Source organism: Podarcis liolepis (genome assembly GCF_965112155.1).
Source record: "Podarcis liolepis genome assembly, chromosome: 12".
NCBI lineage: Eukaryota > Metazoa > Chordata > Lepidosauria > Squamata > Lacertidae > Podarcis > Podarcis liolepis.
In genome coordinates, this window is record NC_139563.1 from 14,796,652 (window position 1) to 14,823,695 (window position 27,044).

Sequence of the window (27,044 nt, forward strand, 5' to 3'; positions counted from 1 at the left end):
TTACGCAAAATAAGGGATAATAAAAGTATGCACATTTCCACCCACACACGTTATCATTTTGGGGATTGTAATAACCATGCATCCTCACAACAGCTCTGTGAGGTAAGTTAAGATCAGGCTTCCTCAACCTCGGCCCTCCAGATGTTTTGAGACTACAATTCCCATCACCCCTGACCACTGGTCCTGCTAGCTAGGGATCATGGGAGTTGTAGGCCAAAAACATCTGGAGGGCCGAGGGTGAAGAAGCCTGGTCAAGATGAAAGAACTACATGAGAAAACTCAGCTGGGAAATCACAAAAGGAGGAGACCAGGCCATAGAGTTGGCCTTAGCCATGTGTACCATTTTACTGTTTTGCCTTTTGTAACTCTTTCCTTTGTTTTTCAGTATTTTGAATTGTAAAATTCCTTTTCATGCCTTTGCAAAATAATTATTATAATAAATTATAATTACTTAATAATAATAGTTTTATTCAATGTTATTATAAATGCAAAAAACATGACCAAAAAATTACTGAGTGAGGATTTGAAGCCATCTCAGACTGGTTATAGTAGACACCTGGACCATGGTTTGTGCTTCTTGAGAAGCTTTCCTCCCCATCCCACCCAACTTTTGAAACTAAAAAAATGGTGTCTGTATACATTATATATAACCCCTCCCAAAAAAATCTATAGTCATGCCTGGAAATCACTGGATCCCAGATACAAAAAATTTAAATAAGCATTTTGACTAGTCAGCTGACCTCCACAATCATCTTGACCGTAGGCAATGTTGTTGCAATGTTCTGGGGGTGTGGAGGTCGAACTGTTATTGGCACACAGCCTGCGTACAAACACCCGTAAAATGCAGCAATCAGATCTATACCTGCATGATGGAGGAGGAGAAAGAGAAGGAGGAGAAAGAGAAGAAGGAGGAGGAGAAGAAGGAGAAGAAACTGATTATGACGTTCACGTTTGAAGGCGTGTGTAGACACAAAAGTGAAAGTAATTTACCCAGCATAAATACTATGTTGAAACAACATCAATGAGCCTATATTAACAGTGGAGAGACCTCAGGAAATCTGCATCTTTCCTGTTTCAGTGTTTCTTAAGCTTCATCAATCGTTTTGATCTGAGCTGCTCTTTTTAAAGACAATACACTCTGAAGCCTTCATGGATGCCATCAAACAGCTAATTAAAATTAAAACAGATTTTAAGATAATTCTCTGAATTTCCCTGCTATCTGAAATTATGTTGTCCCATGACCCGAGATACAACTGCCTGGCACCAGCTTTGATATCACTTTGGTGCCAAGCAAAGAGTTTTTGGTTTTAGCAAGCAGTCCAGCATATAGTGTAAGCTGCTTTTAACTATGGTTTTATCCATTGTGCTGAATTTTATTCATCTGTTTGGACAAACAGAGAGTTGTTCTGTAATCTTTGTATGTTTATACACTGAATTTTATATGTGCCCTGAGAGTTTTGATCTGAAGAGCAGTACAGACATCTTCTAAATGAATAAAAATAATGTCCAAAATAATTTTTTGAACATTGCAAGACACAATCATTTTCTTGCACGCTATTGCACTCCAGAATCCCCAATGGAATAAAACAACTTTTAAAAACAAAAGCACACACATCTGAAGAACATCAGAGAATCATGGGCTCAGATAAAAATGTACTGAAATACTTTGCAACATCTCATGGAAGTAAGACTTTGAATAACTATTTTGTAACAACCATTACTGGCATCTTAGTGAGGGGCTTTGAGGCTACTATCCTGCACCCACGTATCTGGGAGCAAGCCCTACTGAAGCCATTACAACTAACTTCCAAGTACACATATATATGAGATACACTCACAGTTAACTGTGAAAGGACTGTAGGTGATATCTATTGTGAGTAACACTGCTTTGACTTCAGTGGGTCTGATCTCACTATGACTCACATTGTTTATCATCCTGTGTGTACTCATTTGGCCCCATTTAGCAGACTGCTGATGTAACTATTTTTTTAGTTGAGGGATAAATTCAGCTCACTCTCACCTCATATTTTGGAGCATATGAGGCTGCTATGGTTTGTTCTTCAATAGCACTATTATCGTGTAGAGTTTTCTAAAGGTGGTGGTAGGTTTCAACAACAGCCCAATTTAGGCTGTGGTTTTAAGGGTACGTGTTTAATTGAAATCAATTGCTGAAGTCCCGATAAAAGTCGGGCATGCCAAAGCTTCATAAAGAGCAGTGGGGAAAATTGATCATGACTCCACTAAAGCCCTATAAATTAAATGCACGTGTTTGTAGCCTTTCAATCAGCATATTGACTAATTTTTGCATCTCTACTTACAAAGTCTTTAGGAATCACCACTGAAAACACATATTTTGTTCTTTACCTGGTGGGTAGACCAAAGCAACATGGTCGCCATCTTGTAAGTGTCCCCTTTCCATCAACATAACGGCTATCTTTTCAGCTCGTTTATGTAGCTGAACACATGTTAGAGAGTTTGCTATTGTCCCCTGTATTGGGAAAGAAGCAGAGAGATTTTTTCTTTTCTTTTCTTTTTAAAAGCACAGCGATGAAAACCAAGTGTTTAACACCACACACCACCACTACAAGTTGAGCCCAAACCCAAATCAAGATCTGAGCCTACTATGTGATGACTACATGCAAGAAGCTTTTCAGTTGCCTTCCTCACAGAATCATAAAATTGTAGAGTTGGAAGGGATCACGAGAGTCCAACCCCTCACCATGCACGAATCCTGCCCACAGCTGTCCCTTGGTGGACTCAAACCACCAACCTTCTGGTTAACAGCCAGGCGCACTGACCTAAGAACAGGCATCCCCAAACTCGGCCCTCCAGATGTTTTGGGACTACAGTTCCCACCATCCCTGACCACTGGTCCTGTTAGATAGGGATGATGGGAGATGTTGTCCCAAAACATCTGGAGGGCCGAGTTTGGGGGTGCCTGCCTAAGAGCTACACCAGTAGGGAGGCATCCCTATGGGGCCTCCATTAGACCCTAGGTGCTGATACATTTGTGCAGTTCTGTCCAGGACCACCAGAAGTCACAGGAAAACATAGCTCCTGTAGATCCTGGCATCCTAGCTAGGGCCCATGGGAACTACATTTTCCCCTGGTCACTGGCAGCCAGATATATGGACAACAACATCTAGGGCCTATTGATTGCTTCCCCAAGAACCAAGGAAGCGCTGGAAAAGGAATGGGGCAGTGGAGAAGGCTTTGGGCCATATTAGACTCTTAATGACATTGTAATAAACATGATGGGACCTCAATCATAGAATGGGCTCAGGTTAAAAACAGTATTGGATTCATGTTTAAACAGAGTCTTCCAAATCACTAATCAGAATCAGCTTAACATCAAGAGAGAGGCAGCAATGCTTTCTACCCTTATAGCTGCTCAGTAGTTCATGCCTGCATATTAATGCAGCAATCCTGATAAATAAATAAAAAAGCCTGCTTAAAAGGGGTGTTCCTGGAAGTTCATTAACTTGCACATTGGAACGAACTCAGCTAACAACATAACATAACAAACCTCAGCTTCAGGAGAGGGTTGGATGGGGACAAAAGAGGGAGCTTGCGTTGAAAACGTTTGTCTTCACCAAACTTATTAGAGAGGGAACAGGGCAGCAATCCTCCACACTGTGTGGGAACTGCTGGCACATCACATAAAATTTTACAAGAATGAAGGGCTTCTGGGAATCTGAACCACCCACCCACAAAGAGACTCAGTTAGGAGGCAAGGCTGACACCACAATCCAATAGCTTGGCATATATGGTAAAACCAGGGCAAAGACATTTGGGTTGGCCTTCATTTTCGGGCCAAATTGAAAATACGTAGGGGCAGATTCTTGCACCCATCTTCATGCTATATCTGTGAAAAGAAGCATGGAATCAGAGGGAGATCTCCTGCTCCTCTGTGCAACTGGTTCTAAGAGGACTAAGCTGACATGCCTGTGTGCTTATACCTAGCAAGCACAGACCCAAAGCAAATCACACTGAACTCTGGGAGTGAGGCCATCTTTTGCCTCCTCTTCTCTACTGCCAGAGCCTGGAACTCCTCTCAGAATGGCTTTGGAGCAGGGAAGCAGCAAGTGAGATTACTGGACACTGTCTGCATGGAAGACACTGGCTCTTCTCTCTTTCAGAATGAGAGGGTGGCTGTGTGGGTCAAGGGGGGTGGGGAGAGAGAGAGAGAATACTATATGGAATCATAATAAATTCACTGAATAAAGTGAGATGGCCTCACCATGTGCTCACTTGAACAATCCATGCCTTTTGGGTTGTTTCTGGGCCTACTTCCTATTATTATTCCACCCCCACATTGCTCCAAATTCCCAAACATGTGTGGATTCCACAAAGACAACTTGGGTGACCTCATATATTTGTTGTTAATAGTAAAGCGAACAGACTTCCCAGTACCTTACAGAGTTCAAGAGGCTGTTTGAGAGACCGTGCCCATGCCCCACAAGCTAAATTCAAGAAATGGAAACTGGAGGAAGGGCGCTGAAGTTGAACCACGAGCCTCAGATTGTTTCAAGTTACAGATACATATAAAACTGCTCCCTCCCTGCCAGCCTCGTGGCAGAAAAATGATTGGATTCAGTAAATGGGCAGCTGGGGAATTCTCCACCCAATTCAAGCAAGAGGAAGAGCCTGTACTTGTGGCATCTGGGTTTCACGTTTTAACTGGAAACCAGAGTTTTCAGCCCCCATCACAACTGGGAGCTTCTATAGTCAATAAAAAAGTATTCAAATTGAATGTCCAAAGGACGAAACCAAAAAAACTATCAGAAGGAATGTCACACGTTTTGAAGCACCTGAAGCTATTATTTTCCTCAAATTTCTAAATGTAAACACACATCCTCCCAACTGTTGAAGAAACTAATTCTTATTCATAATGCACATCTCTCTCTCTCTCTCACACACAACTCCAGAATTTATTTAACTATCTGCCTCAAAAAGATAAGTGTTCACTGCACAATAGAACGGCGGCACACTCCATTATCATGCATCGACTGCTTTTATGTACTGAAATGGCTTAATCATAGAGACTAGATGGAATGTTTAAGGGGGGGAAAACCCAACTGAAGATAAGTTGCAAATGAAGGATTTGGTGCTATTCATGATCGTCACATCATCACCTGAGAAGATGATAATTGCACAGTTAATAAAGTTAATGGATCTCAGGGTGATCTAGCTACCTCTGAACAGTTGTGGGTATTTATTTATTTTTTAAAGGCAGGCCTAGAGTGTAGCAAAGGCAGGATGTGATGAGTTCAAGCATGGTCTCTTATTGGCACAATGCACTGATTTTCCCCCAACAGCTTTTGCATTGAAACCTAAGGAAACAAGCAGCTCCACCTAATAGGCAGGCTGACAGCAGAAGAAAGGCAGGGGATGGTGCAAAGAGAAAGCAAACATTATTATATTCTAGCCTGTACAGTCCATGCACAAACCTCCCATGGTGGAAGTAAGATTAGCAAAGGCACTCTAAGTGAAAGCTCCACAGTGACAAAACCGCATTCCCAAGAACACTTTCAGAAGTTTGAAGTTTTTTGCAAGTATTATAAATGCTTTTTTCTGCTTGGGGTACAAGTCTATTTTAGGCAATTTTATTGGGATTTGTTGTTTTAAGGCTTTAAAGGGAATTGTTTTGTGCTCAAAGCCCCTGCCCAAAGGATACCCCTGTAATGTAAATAAAACCCAGATATCCTTACCCTACAATTTAGCAGTGTGTAAAGCACGTGGTCAGGAGTTGTTTGCGCTCTCCATTGTAAGACTTCTGAGAGAAACAGGAACTGTGCGCAGTGAGGAAGACAACATCAGAGAGGAGAGGTAAGAAGCATAATACTCTATTAAACATTTTTAAAAGCATTTTTAGAGAGCTGCCCCTTCCCCTCTTGGACACAGCTGCCAGTTTTACACATGCATATATCGTTGTGGAGGAATAAGCTTAATACTTTTGGGAATGGAAAACTGAAAAGGCAGGATATAAGTATTTTAAAGCCAAGAATTTAAAATAAACTGCTGTACTACATCTTGTTCATCAATCAACATAGCAATGCTCTATTGTCTTAAGAGGCTTAAAACCGTTTAAGACTGTGAGATACGCCTGCATGGGTTATATGAACAGGAAACAATATATCCAAGAGATATATTCAATGAACATTTATAGGAATTATTGGGGCAACTTTAAAACGGAATACTATTCATAACAATTATCACGTCAGCCATAAACACACACACACACACACATATTCTCAAAAACAAAAAATATGCATTTTAGAATCAAGTCTGCAAGTGCTATAAAGTGATAGCCACATCTGGTTTCTGTATCACATACTGGCAATGAAATAGAGGCCTGTTCACACAACCATCAGTTCAGTGAAACCTGGCTTTTAGAATTTATTCATTTATTTGAAGTATTTCTATCCTGCTTTTCCAGCATGTGTTCAAAGCACATTTCAACCTTACTACGAGATCTGGAAATGACAAGAAAAAAACTTCTATTCCAGTTTTGAGTTTGCCCGCTTGTGTCCAATAAACGCGGCACGTATCATACAACAACAATGCCATTCTGTGGAGCCCCACAACCTATAAGGAAGGGTATCTGCTTTACCTTTCTGGCTTGATCGTTATCTTCTATTTGACCCAAATCTCTACCGCTTGCCTGAGCAATTCTTTTCCCAGAGACGAGATTCCCCACCATCACAGAGGCAGGGCCAATTTCTATAGAAAGATGTTTACAGTACAATAAAACAACAAGAACAGGCAAGTACAAGTACTACAATGCAAAACTCAAACCGCTATATGCGGCAACAGAGTACGTGCTAAAATTTCCTAATTGCGCTAAGTATCTCCTACTTTAGATGCAAATGTTCGGCACACAACAGAATAGGTTCCCTTCGTGGGCTGGTTTCCCCTTGATATTACTATACAACCATAATAAACAAGAATGACTGACAAGCATTTTCATGGAGTGACACACATATACCTAGATGACAACAGAACAGGAACAGAAAAACATTTCCACCTCTGAAGAAGAGGTCAACCGATATGGCTAAGGTGACGCCAGAACCTTGACTCTTCTAACCTGGATACATTAATAAGAAAATATAGCTTCCAGTCTACAGAATTTCGATGACTCGCAGAGGTGGAGGAAAGTTAGAGAAGCTTTACAAAAAGAAGAAGAAGAAGAAGAACTCATGACAGGCAAGGAGACATCATTGACCAGTGAGTTTTTACCTCTAGTTATCATTCTCAGCTAATCTCCCTAGAGCTGGAGGAGCAGGGAAGATTAGATGAACCAAGATAACAGACAATAAAAAGCCTACTGCCCAGCAGCCTCTCCTTCCTTCTCATCAAGGTGAGCCTTTCCAGATTTCCACTACTGCTGGGAGGCTCAACAAACACCACAGCCCAACGACTTTTTGAGTAGTAAGGGAAACATGCAGCAAGTTCACAGAGGACCATCAACAGCTTGTATCTTCAATTGGATCAGAATAATTTTCTGCAATACCTATGTACTAAAGTCGGCGTCTCAACGACTACTGAACATATCATTGTAGACAATACTGAGCTAGATGGAGCACTGATCTGGCCCAGTAGAAAGGCAGCTTCCAATGTTCCTAAAGTATCCAGTAAGCCTATTATTTATGGAGCCATTGAGCTTACCTGGCTGTTTTTGTCTTGGTTTAGGCAGGTTTGTTACACAGGTGTGTGGACACATCAACACATTACAGGGATGCAGTGCTCCTTCGAGGAAAAGCTGCTTCGTTTCGGATAAGTGGATTCCACCTAGAGGAGTCTTTGGGAGTGTGTTTGCTGGTACCAGGGCTAGGCAGTAAACTCCCACTTGATGAATACTGTCTATAGCCTAGAAACATTAAAAAAGGGAATTTAATGCAAGGTCAGATGTGAAAGGAGGAGCTGTAAAAAGGTATTTGGAAACTCTCTATCCTCTAAAACAGGCATGTCCAACTCCCAAGAGACTGCGATCTACTCCCAGTATAAAAATACTAGCTGTGATCCACCCACTGTCATTACCAGGAGTTGTTGAGTTTTTTTTATGGAAGGATTACCCAAAGTTGTTGAGCTTTTTTAAGGGGAGGGAGATAAGGAAGACCCAGGAGAGATCACTTTCCTTCAGCCCACGATCGACCTGAGACACCCATGCAATCAACCAGTAGATCGCAATTGACCTGTTGGACATGCCTGCTCTTAAACAATAATGTCATGTGGATCCAATAATGTACTGTGAATTCAAGACAGAAGTATAAAAAGTCTGAGACTGTCAAGATTACTCAGTTGGTGATCTCAAATAAGCAAACTCAGAGACACAAAACATGTCAAAACCAAATGGTCCATGGCTCCTTAGTCACTGTGCACATCAGCTATGCACTACAAGCCAAGACTAATTATACCTATGAAAAAGTAAATTTTATTTTAATCCAGTCGTGTACACTGAAGCAGAAATAGCCTGTTTCAATTATTTTTTCACCATATATGTATGTACCTCCTACAACCATGGATTTCAAATTGCTACAGAGGCAAGAGAAAGAGAAGAACGTGTTCCTGTCTAAGTCTTACTAGCTCACTGTTTGTGTAGGAAAACAATAGAAGTGGAGCCTGGATGAACTGTCCGCTCTCTGTCATGAACTTCCAGGTTAAAAGTATGCCAATTATGGAATACAACGAGCTTCTTCAAAACTGCCCAGAATCTCAAAACATACTGGTTGTCCTCACAACAACAAATGAGACCTTGCTCTTACCAGAACACATATTCAAAATATTATCGCTTTAGACAACAACAAGGAGCACAATATGGTCTATACTACAAGAAGCCTGTGTGTCCCAACACTGACAAATATGCAATAAACTCATGGATTCCATCAGAGTGTCATTGTAATGACCCAAAAGTCTAGCAGGGATCAAGGTTCAGAGTCTGAGGTTGCAGGCGCCTCCAGCTATGGAATCAAACCAGGTCCAGAGCTTCAAGCCTGCTCCTGGAGATTGGAAGACCACTGAGTCTGGGGCTGATAGACAAGAGCCCACAAGAGCAAACTTCCATAGCATTAGGATCAGTAACCTTCTCCTGAGCAATCTGATCCTGGTCCTGCACTGCAAGGAGTGCACCAGAAGGGAGGATACAGAACTGAGAAGGATGCTTAAAAAGGCTCAGACTTAACCCTATCAGAGGAAGTTGCTCACGTGGAGCTATCCGTGGTCCTGCAACACCTGGCCTGTCTTGCTGCTTTCTCTGTGGGATCCAGCATGAGACTTAAACATGACAGGGGACAGTGATATCCAACTCCTGCCACGCCCACTGATCCAGCCTTAGCTCCAACCATTGATTTAGCAAGGGAGCATTTCTGATGAGGTTTCATCTTCCCATCAATGTTTCTTAAAGCATGAGTAAAGAAACTTACTTCACCTGAAGAATTCCTCTACTTAAAAGGGACCTCTACCAAAAGCGATTACAAAGGCAATCCATGTGACACAATAAAGGCTGAGAGATCACCACCCAGGTAAACATAATTAATTCTGACTTGCTTTATACTGATCAGCGTTGCTACTATAGGGCACACTGCTAAATACAATGTGAAGTTAAATGTACAAGGCAATTAAAAACTCCCACCTCCCCGACTCAGTACCATGCTACCTATGAGCTATGACTCTCATTACCCCATATGGTTCATTACATTTGAAACAAAACCACTTTGAAGCATTTTCTTTTTTCAATCAAGTATGCAATAGAACCTGGAATGCTATGCTGCCACGTTTATAAAACTTCCCATGCTCTCTCTGAGTGCAGAAGGCCTCAAAGAAGAAACATGTGTCAAGGGACCTTATATGCAACCACCAATATCTGGTACCTTCTGTGCAAACATACAGTGGGGAGGGTGCTTAATCCTGTGGGCTGCAGCGAACCCAAGACCTGAAGCAAGTTCTCCACACCAAAGTGGAAAAATGAAGAGCCACTAAGCAAGGCTGGTATCACTTTTGTGCTTCATATCCTGCTGTTCAAAAGCACGTCAAAGTGCAAGTAGATAAATAGGTACCACTTCGGCAGGAAGGTAAACGGCATTTCCATGTGCTGCTCTGGTTCACCAGAAGCGGCTTAGTCATGCTGGGCACATGACCTGTATGCCGGCTCCCTCGGCCAATAAAGCGAGATGAGCGCCACAACCCCAGAGTCGGTCACGACTGGACCTAATGGCCATGGGTCCCTTTACCTTTACCCTGCTGTGTATTTTCCACCAGTACGAAAAACCGCCTTTCACATGCCATTCCTTGATTTTTCTTAAAGTTCATGCAAGTCCACAGCATGGTTATTGCTACTCTAATCAAAAGACAGGGGAGAAGCAGTCGCTTGTTCCAAGAGGCAGTGGGGGAGAATTAAAATTAACTCTTAAAGCCTGTCCAAACAAAGAATATGACTCTTTGTGCAGTGGAAGATTCCAGAGAGGATACAGAAGGATTAATTGGGTGGCAGTGAGAATATGGCTTTTGTTTTGTATATTGATGTCTCACCTCTGTATGTGAGTGGCAATAGATGGAGAAATTTAGGCTCATGCTTCCAGGGAAGGCAAGGCACATCTGGCCACCCCAACTTTCCATTTGACCCTGCGGATTACAGCTTAAGCAACTGTACCTGTAGCACTCTGCTCATCCACTGAAAGCTGTCTTCCTCCGTAGAGTCCGGCCTTTGCTCAGCAACGATAACTATCCTCTCGTCGTGAAGAACGCTCACTGAAAACACTGCTATTCTGTGGGGTGTGCAAACCAGGACAGATAACTGTGTAAGAATACCAAGTGCAGAGAAAACTGTATTTCATTATCCTCTGTGACTCATTACTCATTAGTTATGCAATTGAGAAGATTGGGGCTCCAGTTCTTATTTATTCTAGAAAAAGCCAGCTGCACGCAACACCTACATGATTTTAAAATAGAGCACTGCTGAAGAACAGCTTTTATAAAAGAAGAGCTTGTTTCAGATTTCCAAAGCTTAACACAGAGAGTCATCGCAGAAGATGTTATTGCTCTATATATGATCAAGCCCATCAATGCGGCAGAAAAATAAGGCTTAAAGCGACACAACAGCAAAGAGCCACCAGTGTCCACATTTTTAATTATATGCATTTGGCTCCATTTGTGACACACCGTCAATGGAACGCCCTTTCCCAGAGAAACTCGCCTACTCTGAGGTCATTTCAGCACCAGGAAAAGCCCTTTCTAATTTCCTTGGGCCTTTTAACTTGCTCCTGCTCTAAATTTGCTTTAGCTTTGCCACTATTTTCATGATTCTTTTTATGTTTTCTTACTGATCTGCCTTTCTGTAGAAATATTTACTTGTTTTTGGTCTCATAGCAAAGCTGTCTTGAGAACCTGGTTATGCAGTGGCATATAAATGCATAAAATAAACAATATTTTTTAAAAATAAAAATGTTTTTCCTATGGCTTTTTTCTGGTATGTTCTAAGCAATGCAAATGCCTTTTCCACAATCCAATATTTATTTATTTCTGGGGGAGAAAAGTGACGCAAACCTTCCCCTGTAGACAAACTTCATTGGTTCTACCGCGAGCGCCGTGGCTACAATGTCATCTGCGTTGTGCCTCCGTCCGCTGACGACCATCAGCCCATCCATTTTGCCAACAACAAAGACAAGCCCACCTGGGCCAATAAACCCCAGCAGCCCAGTTCTTATGAAAGGGTATTCGCTGATTGGGGCACCTGAACTGGTCATAGGGAACACCTGTAGGACAGAGAGAGAGAGAGAGAGAGAGAGAGAGAGAGAGAGAGAGAAGGGCAGGACATCAACTTTTATTTTGTTACTGAGTTGGCTCTAGAGCAAGAGTGTTCAGAAAATAGGACGGGATCCACTGATGGATCTCTGGGCGATTCTGTAGTACATTGACAAGGGCTCCTGACTTTCAGCTGTTTAACAAGAGCAACAACTGAACTGCTTTTCCTTCCTGCCTGCCCTAAATTTGGCTGCAGAAATGAAGGAAGCTCAGGAGAAGCCAGGAGTGGGCTTCTGTAGGGAAAAATTATGAGCTCGGTTCTGATCTATTTGCAGCCCCTTTCCCAAGATGCACAGAGTCAGGTACATTCATCCTTGTATCATAAAACCATGCATAAAACACACACATTAAAGTATGCATCCACGTTACAGTCAATCCTTCCCTTCCCTTCCGATTAAATGGTTTCCAGTATAAAATATTTAACGTTTCGAAAGGGATAGCGTTTTCCTCTTTTAAAAAAAGTTCTCCATAAATTCTTGTTCCAACTGAGTGAGATGTGGGGCTCAGTGGCAAAGCATATGAACTGCATGCAGAAGACAGCAAGTTCAATCCCTGACATCTCCATTTAAATTATCAGGTAGGAGATAATAGGAAAGACCTCTACTGGAAACCCAAGGAAAGCTATTGTCTGTGACTGTAGGCTATAATAGGCTAGATGTACCACTTGTCTAGGGACGCGGGTGGTGCTGTGGGTTAAACCACGGAGCCTAGGACTTGCCAATCAGAAGGTCGGCGGTTCAAATCCCCACGACAGGGTGAGCTCCCATTGCTCGGTCCCTGCTCCTGCCAACCTAGCAGTTCAAAAGCACATCAAAGTGCAAGTAGATAAATAGGTACCGCTCTGGCAGGAAGGTAAACGGCGTTTCCGTGCGCAGCTCTGGTTCGCCAGAAGCAGCTTAGTCATACTGGCCGCATGACCTGGAAGCTGTATGCCGGCTCCCTCGGCCAATAAAGCAAGATGAGCGCTGCAACCCCAGAGTTGGTCACGACTGGACCTAATGGTCAGGGGTCCCTTTACCTTACCACTTGTCTAACAAAACCGCTGGGAAAGTTAGTCAGTAGTTTTGCATGTCCACCAAAAAACAACAACCAAAAAACAAAACAAAAATCCAACAAACCCTGAATCATTAGCAGTAGTACTAATCCAAAAGCATTATTCAAACTTGAAGGGCTTAGCAGGGGACAGACTTGTAGAACTCAAACTCACCTCAAATGTGTTTTTGGTCATTCCAGATAGTCCATAATAAGATGTACCTGTTGCAATAGCGCATACGCAGAGTTCCCCTACTTCATCTGTCCGACAGAGTTGAGGAACTCCATCAGGCTTCACGGCACACATTATGGCTATTAAGAGAAGGCAAAAAAGTGTTGTTGTTTTTTAAAAAAAGAAATACGGTTTGCAAGTCTTGCAAAAGATGCATGTAGATAATAGAACCAAAGTGTCAAGTTGATGTCATAGTTTTATCGCACAGTATTCATACAACCATTAGAGATTTTAAAATCTAATTTTGCACCCTGCATGGGGTGTTAGATGTGGCTTTAATTGCTTGCGCTGTCTTTCAAGCTCTGAAAAAGCTAATACGAATGATATCTTGAGTTAGCTTCCTACCAAATGCCAAACTTCTATTCAGCGCCGGGAAGGGTTGTCACGGTAACTACTGTTGCCAGCACACGCACACACACACCTTTTCCCAAAGAATAAGGTTTTTGAGTGCTATAGCGAGAAGAGAAAGCTACAGAAGCAATTCTCTGAACAAAATCACACCTTAAATCTTGGGTTGAGGTTACACACTAGGCATTCTGTTTCAGAAAGCGAAGTGGAGTTGGGTGTAGCTCTGGGACTTCTTTCAGAGAAGGAAAATGTATGAGGTGAAAGCGAAGTATTCGGGTGTTAGAAAAAGTCAGAGAATGAAGAAAACCATCAAGCAGAGGCTGGGGGACTTATTTCGTTTTCTTTGGTAGGGTCCCTACCTCACCCTAACAGTTTAAATGGAAACACCTGCCTGAAAGACTTTTTTGCATTTCTAATTAAAACCTAAAGGTTGCATTTCAGCTGGCAGAAGACCTTCGTTAAAACTCAGCGCGTTTTACAAGCAGCCACAAAAAAACCCCCACAAGATGCAGCTTATATCCAGATAACGAGGCACATAATTGCAGTCATGTCATATAGCTACTCAGGATGTGAACTAACACCTGCACTTTTGGAGTCTCCCTGGGAATGTGGCCATGGAGACTCTTAAGATGCAAATTTACCACTGGAAAACTGTTAAGGAGGATGCATGTAGAAGGATAAGAACAGCCCCTATACGTATTATTAGGGACGTGGGTGGCGCTGTGGGTTAAACCAGAGCCTAGGACTTGCCGATTAGAAGGTCGGCGGTTCGAATCCCCACAACGGGGTGAGCTCCCGTTGCTCGGTCCCTGCTCCTGCCAACCTAGCAGTTCGAAAGCACCTCAAAGTGCAAGTAGATAAATAGGTACCGCTCCGGAGGGAAGGTAAATGGCGTTTGCTGCTCTGGTTTGCCAGAAGCAGCTTAGTCATGCTGGCCACATGACCTGGAAGCTGTACGCCAGCTCCCTCGGCTAATAAAGCGAGATGAGCGCCACAACCCCAGAGTCGGTCACGACTGGATCAGGGGTCCCCTTTACCTTAATACTTATTATTAGGGTATTCTTTAAAAAAAATTTTTTTTTTTAAAGGCTGGGGAGACATGACACTGTCAAGAAAAGAAGTCTTCAGGAATCAGCCTGCACTACAACTTCATAGGGGATTATTCCACCATGCTAAAAGTTTCTCCGCCTCCTAAGGCTTCTGCTGTTTCCAATCTTGGCCATAAAAGGGGAATGCCATATAGGACTCCTGATTGATTGCTTCTGCAGTAAATCCCGAGACAAGCATGTGTTTAGAAATGGGAAAGGAGCCAATGTGGCAGAGGAAAGAAGGTTAAGCAAGAGCCAGAATGCCTTTATAAGTGCAAGGAGTCCTGGCTCTGCAACCCATTTCCATCCGCTGTGAAAAGATACCGCAAGGCACCCAGCTCCACATTAGCTGTGGCTGTAGAATCAGATAAAGACACAAATTTAGGGTGGGGAAGGAGAATAAGAGTTCTGAACATAAAGGAAGAAGAAAGAAACCATCACCTAGTCGCAGTTTTATAACAAAGAAGACAAAAAGGGGTGTGTTTTCATGTATGATTTATTAGAGGCCCTTTCATGGAAAAACCTGGCCTTACATAAAAGGAATTAAAGCTTCATGCCACTTTTGGAAGTTCAGACCCAGGGTATCAATCTAAAAGTTATCACAACCTGCATGTTTTAAAAAATAAATAAATTATAATAACTGTATACACATGTTCCATAGAAGAATACGAGGGCACTGAGAGGGGAAGAAAATATTTTTTTAAAGTTCCTGAAAACCTGACTAATGGAGTTGGCACTATTTGGAAAATGGTGTGTCTATGAATCATGAATACGGTCTATGGTTTTTGTTAAATTTGCTTTGAGTTTTTTGGCATGCCCACAGTTCAGACCCTCTTCATATATATAACTGCAGAGATTCCCGAGTGGGGAAATTACAACATTTAGTTTAAAGCTATTTATCTACGCTGTGGAAATCTGGCATGTCTTTGAATAACACAGTTTTTGTTTTGTTTTTAAAAGCAGATTTCCTATTTTCTGGCAAAAGCTGGGGGGGGGGGAGCCTTACCTCCTGGCATCACCAAGCCAACATCTTGCACTGTTAAAACAGAAAGCTTTTCTTCAGAATCCACTCTGATGACTCCATAGGTAAGACCGTGCATGGACAGGACCCCTCTGCCTGGCGGCTGATTGCTATCATCTGTTGGCCTGCAAATATGCGGAAAACGTCAAATAGACAGCAACTCTCAATCTGCAATGTGTATCTCAATACACAGAGGCCACAAGATTATTATTTTTAAAGCTCTTTAAACTGTCCCATTTCTGATCTTTTTGCCTTGACACACAAAACCAGCCGAGCCTAGCCTATTTTATGTCAACACAAACATACATCTTTCATAGGACTCTTGAAGGTGAGAAAGTACAAAAGAGGAAATGCGTCAAGGTGTTTGTTTTAGTGGCATGGCTCTCTCAACGCAATGCCATTTTTAGTTATGGCAGATGTTTTCACATGGTGCAGGCAGATCCCAAGACATATTCCAGATTGAACAGTGAAGTGAGTGTGCCTCTCTGCCTTTTGCAATCCGTACCAAGAAACTGCTGCCTGCAGGGCTTATCTTTAATTACTATGGCGTTCCCCGCAATGCATGAACTACTAGATGGGTATTAGCTAACCATGTTCATTAAGAGGGGGGAAAGATGGCTGGTGCCATAAATTTAAATTAAAAGATGCTAAGGGGCTTTCCCCTTCCTCCCAACATGATACCAGCAAAAAAGGATTGAGCACTCCAGTTATGGGAGGGTTTTAATGTGCATTAAGGCATAACAAATGAGAAGCTGGTAAACGGCCGGCCGTGATTAATGTCATATCCATCATTTAGAAGGAAGGCTCAACCACGCTATTGATCAACATTATCTCTGAGCCTGTACCCTTCTGCAACTGTCATGCTGAACATAATACCACCTTGTGTATATTTTTAAGGTGAGCTTTGCCCCATCATCACTCAACACTGATACAAATAAGCTGTACAAGTACCGCAAAAAGAAAATAAACTTTATTAGAGAGAGTAAGCTTAGATCCCAATACTCATCTTGCATATAGATAATTGGTTTATGATTTTTACTGGTTTCCATTGTGTTTAAGTGTGCATAATGCATGGTTTCTGGAAGCAACTCAAAACATTTCAAATGGATGAGCAGAGAGCATTATTGCTGTGTTTTCAAACTCTTGGTGCTAACTTGCAAAGTCCTTAAAGTCCAGGGATGTTAGGCATGCATCCTGAATAGGGCTTCAAGTTTTTGTTGTGGGGTTAAAAAATGCTTTGACTGTTTGTAGGTTGCAGCCCATGTTTCTAAAGATACATGCACAAATTTTGTCCTGCCTAAAAAGGAATATCCAATAAGAAGAATCAAGAACAAAATGTTCTGCATGCTACCCATCATCTGGTAGCCTGACAATGATTTCGAATCATTGCTGGTTTGTTACTGAAGAATTCGCCATGGCACAAATGCCACATGTCAATGAAAGTTAAGTTAGAGCCATGCAAAGCCTGTCACCACATTGGTAGTCTGCTCTCTGTCTGTGGGACCTTCTCTTTTTGTCAATTTTATGCTGACATTTGTATTGTGAGATAGGCTAAGCCAAAAGATGGTGCCCTGCCCAAGCTTATCCACCAAGTGGGAATCTGAACCCGGGTCTACCTGGTCCAACAGTGTAGCCGCTACAGTGGATCTATAAGCTACTTGTTTGCCAACAACACCATGTACCTCCTCAGGTAAATAGCTTTCATGTATGTTTTGTGGGTGAAACCATGGACATCAGAATACAAAAACCTTATTGAAACTCTGTAAAGGAAGTAAATAAGAAGATGATCCTGAAAAGATTCAGATGCCAGAGAACATTCAAAAAGCTATCAAAAGAAACCAAATATTTTAGAGCAATAGTCTTGTATGTAGTTTTTTTTTAAGTTGAGAAAATTAACTTTTGAAAGAAAAGGGGGGAATTAGATTACAAAAAGTTTAATATAGCTGTCTGAAATATATAAATGTCTTGTATCCTGTAATACTTTAATGAGAAACACTTGAACAAGATATCAGAACCTTTTAAATTTATAAACTGATTAATTAAAAAGAAAGAAAGAAAATAACAAAGAATTAATAACAAGAAAGAGTGACTTAAAGTTTCTGATCCAAAGAGTTCCTAGAGGTCCAGTGACTGATATTTCCCATTTATTCAATTCTGGGACAGCTGTATGCATGAAGCTATGTTGCCTTCAGGATCACTCATTTTAAATTTAAATATACAGTACCTTCTAATAGCCACTGTGAGAGCCTCTGGCGAACTAGCACAAGGGCAAATGACTTCTTGTCTGAGGCCTTTGCTTTGGAAGACATTAAGAAACGCATCACAAGAGGAAATAGACCCTGGAGTAAAAAGAAAATCTGACATCAATATAGGGTCTATATGCAATAAGCAATGTTTCCAGGACAAAAATAGAGCAATTATGAGCAGAAAGTGGCAAAAGAATCTAACCGATTCCCTCCAAAGAGAAATAAATTTGCTACCAGCCTAGTTACAATTTTCAAGACATATGAGGTGAGATCTATAGAACTACACAACTAGTTCCATGAGCCCAGGAACAATCCACATCATGCAATCTGCTTTTGAAACCAAGGGCTTTCCGAAAGCAGTCGGTACGGGGTTTTGCTCTTCAAAGGGGAAAGGGGACATAGAATCCCACTGGGCGTGTCCTGTACAGAGCTGAAAACAGCTCTTACTATTTAATTACACCTTAATTAAAATAAAAAACAAAAACTCCCACAGCAAGTTACAGGACGTTGGCATCTTAAAAAGAGATCATTCTCCTTCATGTATGGTTTCAGCAGAGAAACTGTCCCCAACTGCTTTAAATGGCTTAATCTCACTTTTATTTTTCGTACTTTGGTATGCACATAAAAGTACAAAATACATGCACGATGTTTCCAAGTTCCAATTAAAGGTGCTAGTTTTTTTTGTTTTGTTTTTTACTTGTATAAATCTAGACAGGTTGAGGGTCTGGGTAATTCAAAGATGACCATCTCCCATACGAATCTATCTAACCAATCAAGTTATGTATGGAGACTCCTCTGTTGGAGATGTAGAGAGTGGCAACATCTAACAAGGCCTTCTCAGTGGTGGCACTGAGGCTGTGGAACTCGCTTCCTCAAGAGGCTCACCTTACTCCTTATTTATTAGTTTTTAGATACTGTGTGCAAATAGCTTTATTTCCAAGGATATCTGAGATTTAATGACTTTGTGTTTAATCGTGGGTGTTGGCTCTTAGTGATTTCTTTTTGGTATTATTTATGTTCTGCTTCTGATTTGTAGACCTGTTTGGGCAAGTATAGAATAAAAACAACCGTAATAACTAAAATACAATTAGGTAGATGGAAGTTAAGAGCAGAAAGAGGAATTGGCTACTACTGATAGCACATAGCACACCCTTCATACGTGATAAAAAAAATTCCATTTATTTTGTACTTTGATCTATGTGCCCAAGTATGAACATAAAATAATTTCCCCTAAGTTTCAAATGTTTTGTGGAGAAACCTTCTGTTCTTTTGTACTGCTTAAGGATAAATTTGATTCAGCCTTTACATAACAAGTTGTCACGTCACTTATAATTGGATTTGCTTCTATGGAATATCAGGTTTGCTCCAGGATTTGCTAAAGAAAAGAAACCAAACACAAACCTCACACACACACACAATCCAAAATGAATTAGCTCCTAAAAACGCTTCACGGCAAACCTCAAAATGTTCATTAACCTTTTTTTTTTGCTATTCATGACAGAAGGAATTATTATTATTACACAAGTAACAAATATCTGAGGAAGCCACCCACCAGTCAAAGCCAGTGGCTTGTATGTCAGAGAACGCCCAGTCATAAACCCATAACTTTTATATTTATTTCTTATTTTTATGCTGCTCATGCATGCAAAAGAAAACATAGGATGAATAAAAACAATACAAAATAACATTCAAAAAAAAAAGGAAGGGGGGAAATTGCTTTTGTTCCATAGCCATCAACTTACATGGGTTGGCGCCATCAGCAACTATTAGCATACGGAGGGAGGAGAGGTTGATATCTCGTTGATCTCTATGCGCTACTAATGCCCAGTGCATATCCCTGGATTTCACACAGGCAACTTTCGCTGGGGACCAGGATAGGGGGAGGAGAAACAGAGAGGAAAAGAGGAAAGAAGATTTGGGAATATGAAGTTCAAAACTTGTCCAAGCGTAGCAGAAATTGCTTTCGATGAAAACAATGGCAAAACAACCAGAAGATACCAAAGATGTATTATTTACTTTGACCTGTCACATATACCAGGGATAGGAAACTTCCGAGATCTCAATTAGGACTTCGTATTTTATGGCCCTTCAGACAAGCCACAAAGGCTGTTACAGGCACAGAAAGGTTGCCTGGATTCTAGGCTTCACCTGCTACAGAAGTGGCTGAATAAAGCAGATGGAATCTTGGAAGACGAAGGCTTGGCAAACTTCACTGACTAGCAAACAAGGAAGCCTAGCACAACTGTAGCAGTATAGGCTGGGGAGGACCCTGTTTAAGTAGAGCCCTCTGGCAAAGCCATCAGACATGCAACAACAGAGAAGATCAAGCCAGGCTTCTAACAGAATGAAACCACTACTGAACAACTGGCTGCTTGTCTTTTTAATACACAAGCTGAAATAAACTCCAATAGCTTTCCAGATGCGTCGTGGTGTGTGTCCCAAATGACCCTTGCTATTGCACCTACTCACCAACTTAAAGCTACAGAAACAAATTAATTTACAGGTGTGTGCAATTGCTATTCCAACATCACCACCATTACGTTTTAGACCAGGGATGGGAAAACTGCAGCTCTGTTGATACATCAGCCCTAGTCAGCATAGCCAAGGGTCAGAGATGATGGGAAGGGTCACAGATACTCTATCCGTGTTTTACAACTTTATATGCTGCTTAACTTCCATCCTCTCAAAGCACCTGTGGGTTTGTGTGTGAATGGATGTGCGTGCACAGGTATGCAGCCCTTACCTTTGTACTGGCAGACCTTCTGTATCCACGAAAGTGGGTTCACTTTCATTAAGGAATAGGGGATGCTTATGACATGCATCATGTTCATAACACTCTGAAATTAAGTGAAGGGAACACAGGTTTCAGCAGTAATGAAACAAACCACAACTCTTCACTAAAACAAATCCCAGCTCTGTTGTAAGTGCTACATATTTTTGGTTACCTATCGAAAAGGGTTTAAGATTAGGGACTCAGCTAGGTTGGTAAAGAAAAAGCACTTTATATGCGTTGTATATGCAATATAACACTGTGACACCAGATGGCGCTGTGGGGTCCCATTTTTCCCTACTGGATTTCCCTGTATGAGTTTACATGTTTAACTGAATTTGACGTGTCTAGCCTTGACCTCAATATATGAACCAAAAAAGATGAATGGCGCATTTCTAAAGCAGTTCTCGTTTTCAAACCCTTTTACAGAACTACAAAGTAAATAAAGTCATTACAAACTAAGGAGGGATTGCAGGGTGAAGGAGCCGTTGTGGAACAGAACATCAGAGATCGAAACTTTCATAGCCTCCAACATCTCCTAAAAACTAAAGGATTCTGAATGGAACCAATTCACACATGCAGGTGCAAGTCAAGTGTTCAGTAATCAAACAACATACAGGCCTGTGTGGCCCTAAATTAAGTTATGCTTATGGCTTTTGAATAGCGATTTCAAGCTCTGGAATGATCAACTGAGTGATGAGGGCAAGACACGCTATTCACATCAAGTAAAAGGCAGAGAAGCTAGAGAGAAACCTTTATCAGCTAATTGAAGATTGAGTATAAATTTTCCTGAAATCCTGAAGCTGTTGGGAAGAAGGCAGGTATTTTTCAGGAACTGAACAAAATTTTGTGAGGGAAATTTCAATATACTGTACACAGTCTTGTTTTCTTATCAGTTCTAAGCCAATTTTCTACTTAAAGAATGTAAAATCTATTACACATAACTTCACACAGAATTGGATTTGGAGTTGCGTTTTTCTACAGTGGGATGGGCAGTAATTTCCTAATACTGCAGACTGTCCTACATTGTCATTTGCGGGGAGCAAACTTTGACAAAAACAGTATTTTGAAATCCTGCCTTAAAAGCATTTTTATTATTTCCAAAGAAGAAATAGCTCACAAGAGGTTTTTTTGTTCCTCCCTTTAATTTTCCCTATATACCGAGTTTAACAACTGGGGAAAAAGAAACGAGGGGCCTCAGGGGAGGGGAAAACTGATTCCCCACCCCACCCCCAATCTTTCTGGGTTTTCCCTCAGGCTTTGACATCTCTAGGAACTCCAAAAGAGGTAGTTAATCCTTCCTAAAAATAAGTTATACAGTACATTTGCCCCAATAACCTCAAAAGGTCGTCTGAGAGGCTTAAAATAGGAATGCAAAGAAAACTGTTTAAAATAAGCTAACATGTTTCATTGCCTGGGTGGGTGGGGTGGAGAGAGACTGTCCCGCTATATGACTGGGCTGGAAATCAGCCAATATGTATAAAAATAAATGACTCCGTAGAAAATTAAAAATATAGATATTAACCCCAGAAATAAGATAAATCTGGCTGGAGAACTGCAACAATGTTAGTAAACTCTTAGCATAACGCTTCGGCTATCACAAATGCCTTCAGATATAGCACAACTTCTGAAACCATTTTTTAAAAAAACTTTGCTCACTACTTTGGTTACACAGACTCTCAAGAAATAAAACAATGTTTCTGAAACTTGGGTGTCCAGCTGTTGTTGGACTACAATTCCCACGTTCCTGATCTGTCTAGGTAAGGATGATGGGAGTTGTAGTGCAACAACAACTGGACACCCAAGTTTGAAAGGCATTGAATTAGAATCATAATAGTTCAACATTACTATCTGTAAACTATTTAACATTAAAGTCATTCCTCCACTTTCTTGATCCTTTCTTTTAATTGAGCAGCAGAGCCAATTATATTACCATTAGCCCAGGCATATGAAATCATTGGGATTTTTCAAACTGAGCAGAAAACCAAAGTCTGCAGCACGTGCAGTTTGTAATCTTGTCTTTTTGGTGTTTTGAAAGCCAAAACAAACCAATAAAAAAAATCTCAACTATGTTTAATATTTTATAATATCAACATGATGATGATGATAATTTTATTAGTTATACCCCGCCCATCTGGCTGAGTTTCCCCAGCCACTCTAAAACATCAAACATTAAAAACTTCCTGATACAGGGCTGCCTTTAGATGTCTTCTAAGAGTCAGATAGTTGTTTATTTCCTTGACATCTGAAGGAAGGGTGTTCCACAGGGAGGACGCCACTACCAAGAAGGCCCTCTGCCTGGTTCCCTGTAACCTCGCTTCTCGCAGTGAGGGAACCAGCAGAACACCCTCGGAGGAGGACCTCAGTGTCTGGGCTGAACGATCGGGGTGGAGACGCTCTTTCAGGTATACTGGGCTGAGGCCGTTTAGGGCTTTAAAGGTCAGCACCAACACTTTGACTATCAGCACTTTGGTTATCAACATTCTGCTCATATGAACATTTTATTTTACAACGAAGTTCTATGATGACTATGAAAAAGCAAATGTCCTGAATCAAGCCCTTGCTCCTATGATCATACACAAGAAATATCCATTAACTTCAGTGGCTACACAGGAAGAGCCTTGAGACCTCTAGAGACAAGGGCTCAGAGGACCTGGACAGCAGGTGGCCATCTTTGCCCTATTAGGAAATCCCCTTCTTTGTCATTTCTAATTTTGTTCCCTTCAGAAGCGCAACCAGCTATAATATCATGCATTCTACCTTGTTTGAAAGCAATTCTCACCACGCTTCCAATTATTAGGGGTTCCACATTTAAGGAAGGAAAAGTTCTCATTCACACACACCTTCCTCAGCATGGAGCACCCCACAGCTGGAAGTCAACCAAGGGTGGAGCTGGAAATCAAAATATTTGCTGCATTGCATTGAACAGACCTGCCAGAGTTTTTCGCTTTTGATTCTTAGATGAAGGTTCACCAGAGCCCAACCCCAAAAATAATACTTATGGAACTGAATTACTGTCTGCTGTTATTACTTCAATCGTTCTTCTGGCCACTCTCTTGTCTCCTTCTCTTATGAATACAAATATAAAACCTCCAGCTGGCTTTGTAAGTATTCTAGGCTCAAGGGTGAGTCAAAGAAAGTTCTGTTCTTTTTCCTTTTAGAACCTTCACGTTCAGAGACAGTACATCTTCAAAGACCACATGTGAAGAACAAGAAGAGATGGAACTTCCCAGGCTGTCCACCACTGGAGAGAGTTGTGGATTCAGAAGGTCTTTGGTTCACTCATCTCGCCAGCAATGATTTCTGCATCTACCAAGTTTCCTAATGTTTCAAAAGTCCATCTAGCATCAGAAGGTAAACATTCAGAGAATGCTCCGACTTCCTATGGAAATGTAAAACACTCCATTCTCATTTTTAAACCATTACTTTAATGAGCAGTTATCTTACCGTAAGAATCCCATGCCATAATCCTACATCTTTCTTGAAATCTAATACGTTCACAATGGTTTCGGCTGCGTGACCAAAACAACAACAACAAAACAAAACAGTTAGTTACTGAGTGCGTAGCACAGTCTGCAAAAAAACAAAACAAAAAAACAGCCTGCTTTAAGAAGTGATTGTAATAAAATGTTGATGCTAAAAAAATTGCCACCAGATGAGCTGCAGAACCATTTGAGATAAATCGTTACTGACTGATTGCTCTTGGCCAGACCATTTCTTCTTTCCCCTCCCACTCATGTTTTCATTTGCATTGCATGTCATAACCAATGGTTCACTTCAAAACAAGCCATATTCTAAAAGGTTGGGGAGTGGGACGATGTTGAAAACAAAGCAGTAAGAACAGCATATTAAAAAATAAAGACAACCGAGATGCCACCAAGACTTGCCTTTTGGAACTGGGAAATACAAATTTCAAGAGGCTAGTGATGCTCACCTTAATGTGAGACAAGCACCACAACCCATGGAATTCTTCTCCAACTGGGATTTTAATCTAAAGCAGAAATGGTATCCCCACTCCATCAGTTCTCCCAGCTAGCCAACCCCAAGCACTCTCTCTCTCTCTCACTCATCACCTTCCAAAACCCTTTCCCTTCCACCTGCTTACCTGGATGGTGTTGCTGTTATAATGTCAACAAGTGGGAGGGAGAGCTCTCTCCCCCCCCCCAGCCCTATGTAGCCCCTAGGAAATATGGCTTCCTCAAGGGCTACTGCAATGGCGGAAGATCTTGGAACTCAAATCAGATTGACCAAGAAATAGAATGCATTATTTCTCCCATGACTGGTGGGGGGACGATGGCTTAGTCTGAGCCAATCCAATCACTGCTAGGGCAGAGGAGAGTGGGGCTTTGTCATTATCATCTTCAAGAACTATTATGCCGGTTTCACAGAACCATGAAAAAAAATGTTTCAGGAATTAAGAGACAATGCTGAAATACCTTCGGTGTATCCACATGCCTGTGTAAGAGCTTGGCAATGGGTCAGAAGTGCGATTCTCGTCACAGTAACCCCGAGGACACTTCCATCTTTGCATGTTTTGTACTGCAAGAGAAATTTTTTTCTCATCAAGATTCAGGGAACCACAAAAACTCAAGGACCTAAAGGGACAGTCATCTGAAAGCAGCCTGGAGGATGGCTCCATCCAGACTACAAGACCCAAATCCTAAGGGCCTCCGTGGATTATGTGCGTCTGCCATTTTCATCATGCTGGCAAAGATACATTGGGGAGGGATGTGCCTGTTGAATGAGACAACGAAAAGGGCTCTCCTGTGAATTACAACTGCTTTCTGCTATTTGCTTGGGGGAATGGATGGCTGATGTGTATAATAAAAAGGTGAAGCTTTGCCAGAGCCTCTGTTCCCACCCTGTTCACTCAATGCAGGAGCAAGTCATTGGCTCTGCAACACTAACTCAGCAAACAAATGACATGCCCCACCCCACCCCCAGTTAAAAATGATTAAACAACCAGTATTCAGCCACCAAGATTTCAAACTTCCTCTGCCAGCTACCTGTTTCTTCATTCACATATCCTGCAGATTCTCTACAAGTCTCCAGCCCTCCATTATCCCCACTCCCTAAAGAGCCAGACAAAGCCATTACAAAAACCTTCCTCATATCAATACATTCTCAGGTTTGAACTGGCTGTAATGGCAGGAATGAGTCTGAGTGTTTAATTGATCACACCAGATCCCTGGAGCTCTTCAATCTGAAATTCTAGGAATACAGGAAGGCGATTTATAACATGTAGGCCCATCTTGTCTGCACTGACTTTTAGTAGCTCTCCAAAGACCTGGACTCACCTCAATGTAAGCTGTGTCATTGTTTGCATCTTTGATATGTGGGAACCAGTCTCGAGGAGGTTTCGATAGGTGTTTCGATTCTGTGACAAACCATAGCAGCTTTGGCCAGCCTTAGAAGTAAACACAAAGTGTTGCTTTTATTTTATTTTTAAAAGCATTCATTGACCATAATGGGTTTTTAAAAAAATAATAATGGTACTTAATAAAAATGGTTAAAACGAAGCATCCTTATGCCATATCAAAACATGTGGTATGAAAGCTAGCTCATCTAGCACAGGGATGGGGAATCTGTGGGCCCCCCAGATGTTGTTGGACATTCCTGCCCATTAGCCAGGATAGTTGGAGCTGATGGGAGAAGAAACACCATCTAGGCCTTTTATTCTGTCTGGTGCCTGAAAATCAATGCAGCTCTATACACTTCCTCTTCTTCACTATGCGGTGTACATGCAATCAGGCGTACAGTACTGTGACTTAGCAAGAGCGAGCCTACCTTTAAACTGTGGTATTTCCCCTGTAGGGCTCTTAGGCAGTCCTTTGTGGCATGCATCGCTAGTCAAGGCCACCGTCACACCACAGCTTCCGAGCAAGAAGCCTATCTGCTGGCTTCCTGCGTCCTGGTTGAAGACAAAGCGAGAAAGAAACCACGGAAGTAAATCGCTGCAAGGGCAGTAATGGAAAAGGCTGTTTCAGAACACATTTATGCAAAAGGCATTTGCTTTACCTAGCCAACCAAACGCTTTTGAAAAGACATCTACAGCAACAGTCTGAGCAGGCCTCTTTGCGTTCCGCGCATCTGCATTTCTACAACAAGGGCCAAGGATGCCCCATCCCGAGAAATCTCACCTTACTTCAAGAAACAAATCTGGAGGACCACAACATTTCTAGCACTTAGGGCTAAGGCTTCGGGACAGTTTTTTGTGAACCCTGCAGAAGCTTGTGGCAGGGAAGGGGAAAGGCACAACCGGGTTCAGGCAGCATAATCATGCACAGGTATTACTAGCAAGGTCGCTTTCCTGTCTACTTAGCAGGTAAGGCAGATTTTCCTCCGTCTCCCATATTGTGAGAACTCGGGACCACCCAAATCAAAACTGATCCAGCAGCAAGTTCAAATCAGGCAAGCGAAAGCACAATACATGACATTCGCTGCCGGAGGATATGGCAATGGCCGCTGGCCACGACGTCTTTAAAATAAGAGGGGAGGGGTGAGAAAA

General features: G+C 41.7%; 1 protein-coding gene across 7 annotated transcripts in view; it reads right to left on the reverse strand.

Annotated features, from left to right (window-relative positions):
• Positions 1 to 27,044, reverse strand: part of DIP2C (disco interacting protein 2 homolog C) — a 292,492-nt gene that overhangs the window by 45,623 nt on the left and 219,825 nt on the right. For all 7 annotated transcript variants that reach the window (XM_083466596.1, XM_083466595.1, XM_083466591.1 and 4 more), the window contains 16 exons: positions 26,324 to 26,447; positions 25,834 to 25,943; positions 24,973 to 25,075; positions 23,984 to 24,048; positions 20,510 to 20,603; positions 19,509 to 19,628; positions 17,745 to 17,859; positions 15,506 to 15,645; positions 13,007 to 13,143; positions 11,542 to 11,750; positions 10,649 to 10,763; positions 7,669 to 7,870; positions 6,614 to 6,723; positions 5,712 to 5,792; positions 2,365 to 2,488; positions 741 to 862 (listed from right to left, as the gene is read on the reverse strand). In XM_083466596.1, coding sequence (XP_083322722.1) covers positions 741 to 862; positions 2,365 to 2,488; positions 5,712 to 5,792; positions 6,614 to 6,723; positions 7,669 to 7,870; positions 10,649 to 10,763; positions 11,542 to 11,750; positions 13,007 to 13,143; positions 15,506 to 15,645; positions 17,745 to 17,859; positions 19,509 to 19,628; positions 20,510 to 20,603; positions 23,984 to 24,048; positions 24,973 to 25,075; positions 25,834 to 25,943; positions 26,324 to 26,447 — 1,971 coding nt within the window. The remainder of the gene's footprint in view (positions 1 to 740; positions 863 to 2,364; positions 2,489 to 5,711; positions 5,793 to 6,613; positions 6,724 to 7,668; positions 7,871 to 10,648; positions 10,764 to 11,541; positions 11,751 to 13,006; positions 13,144 to 15,505; positions 15,646 to 17,744; positions 17,860 to 19,508; positions 19,629 to 20,509; positions 20,604 to 23,983; positions 24,049 to 24,972; positions 25,076 to 25,833; positions 25,944 to 26,323; positions 26,448 to 27,044) is intronic.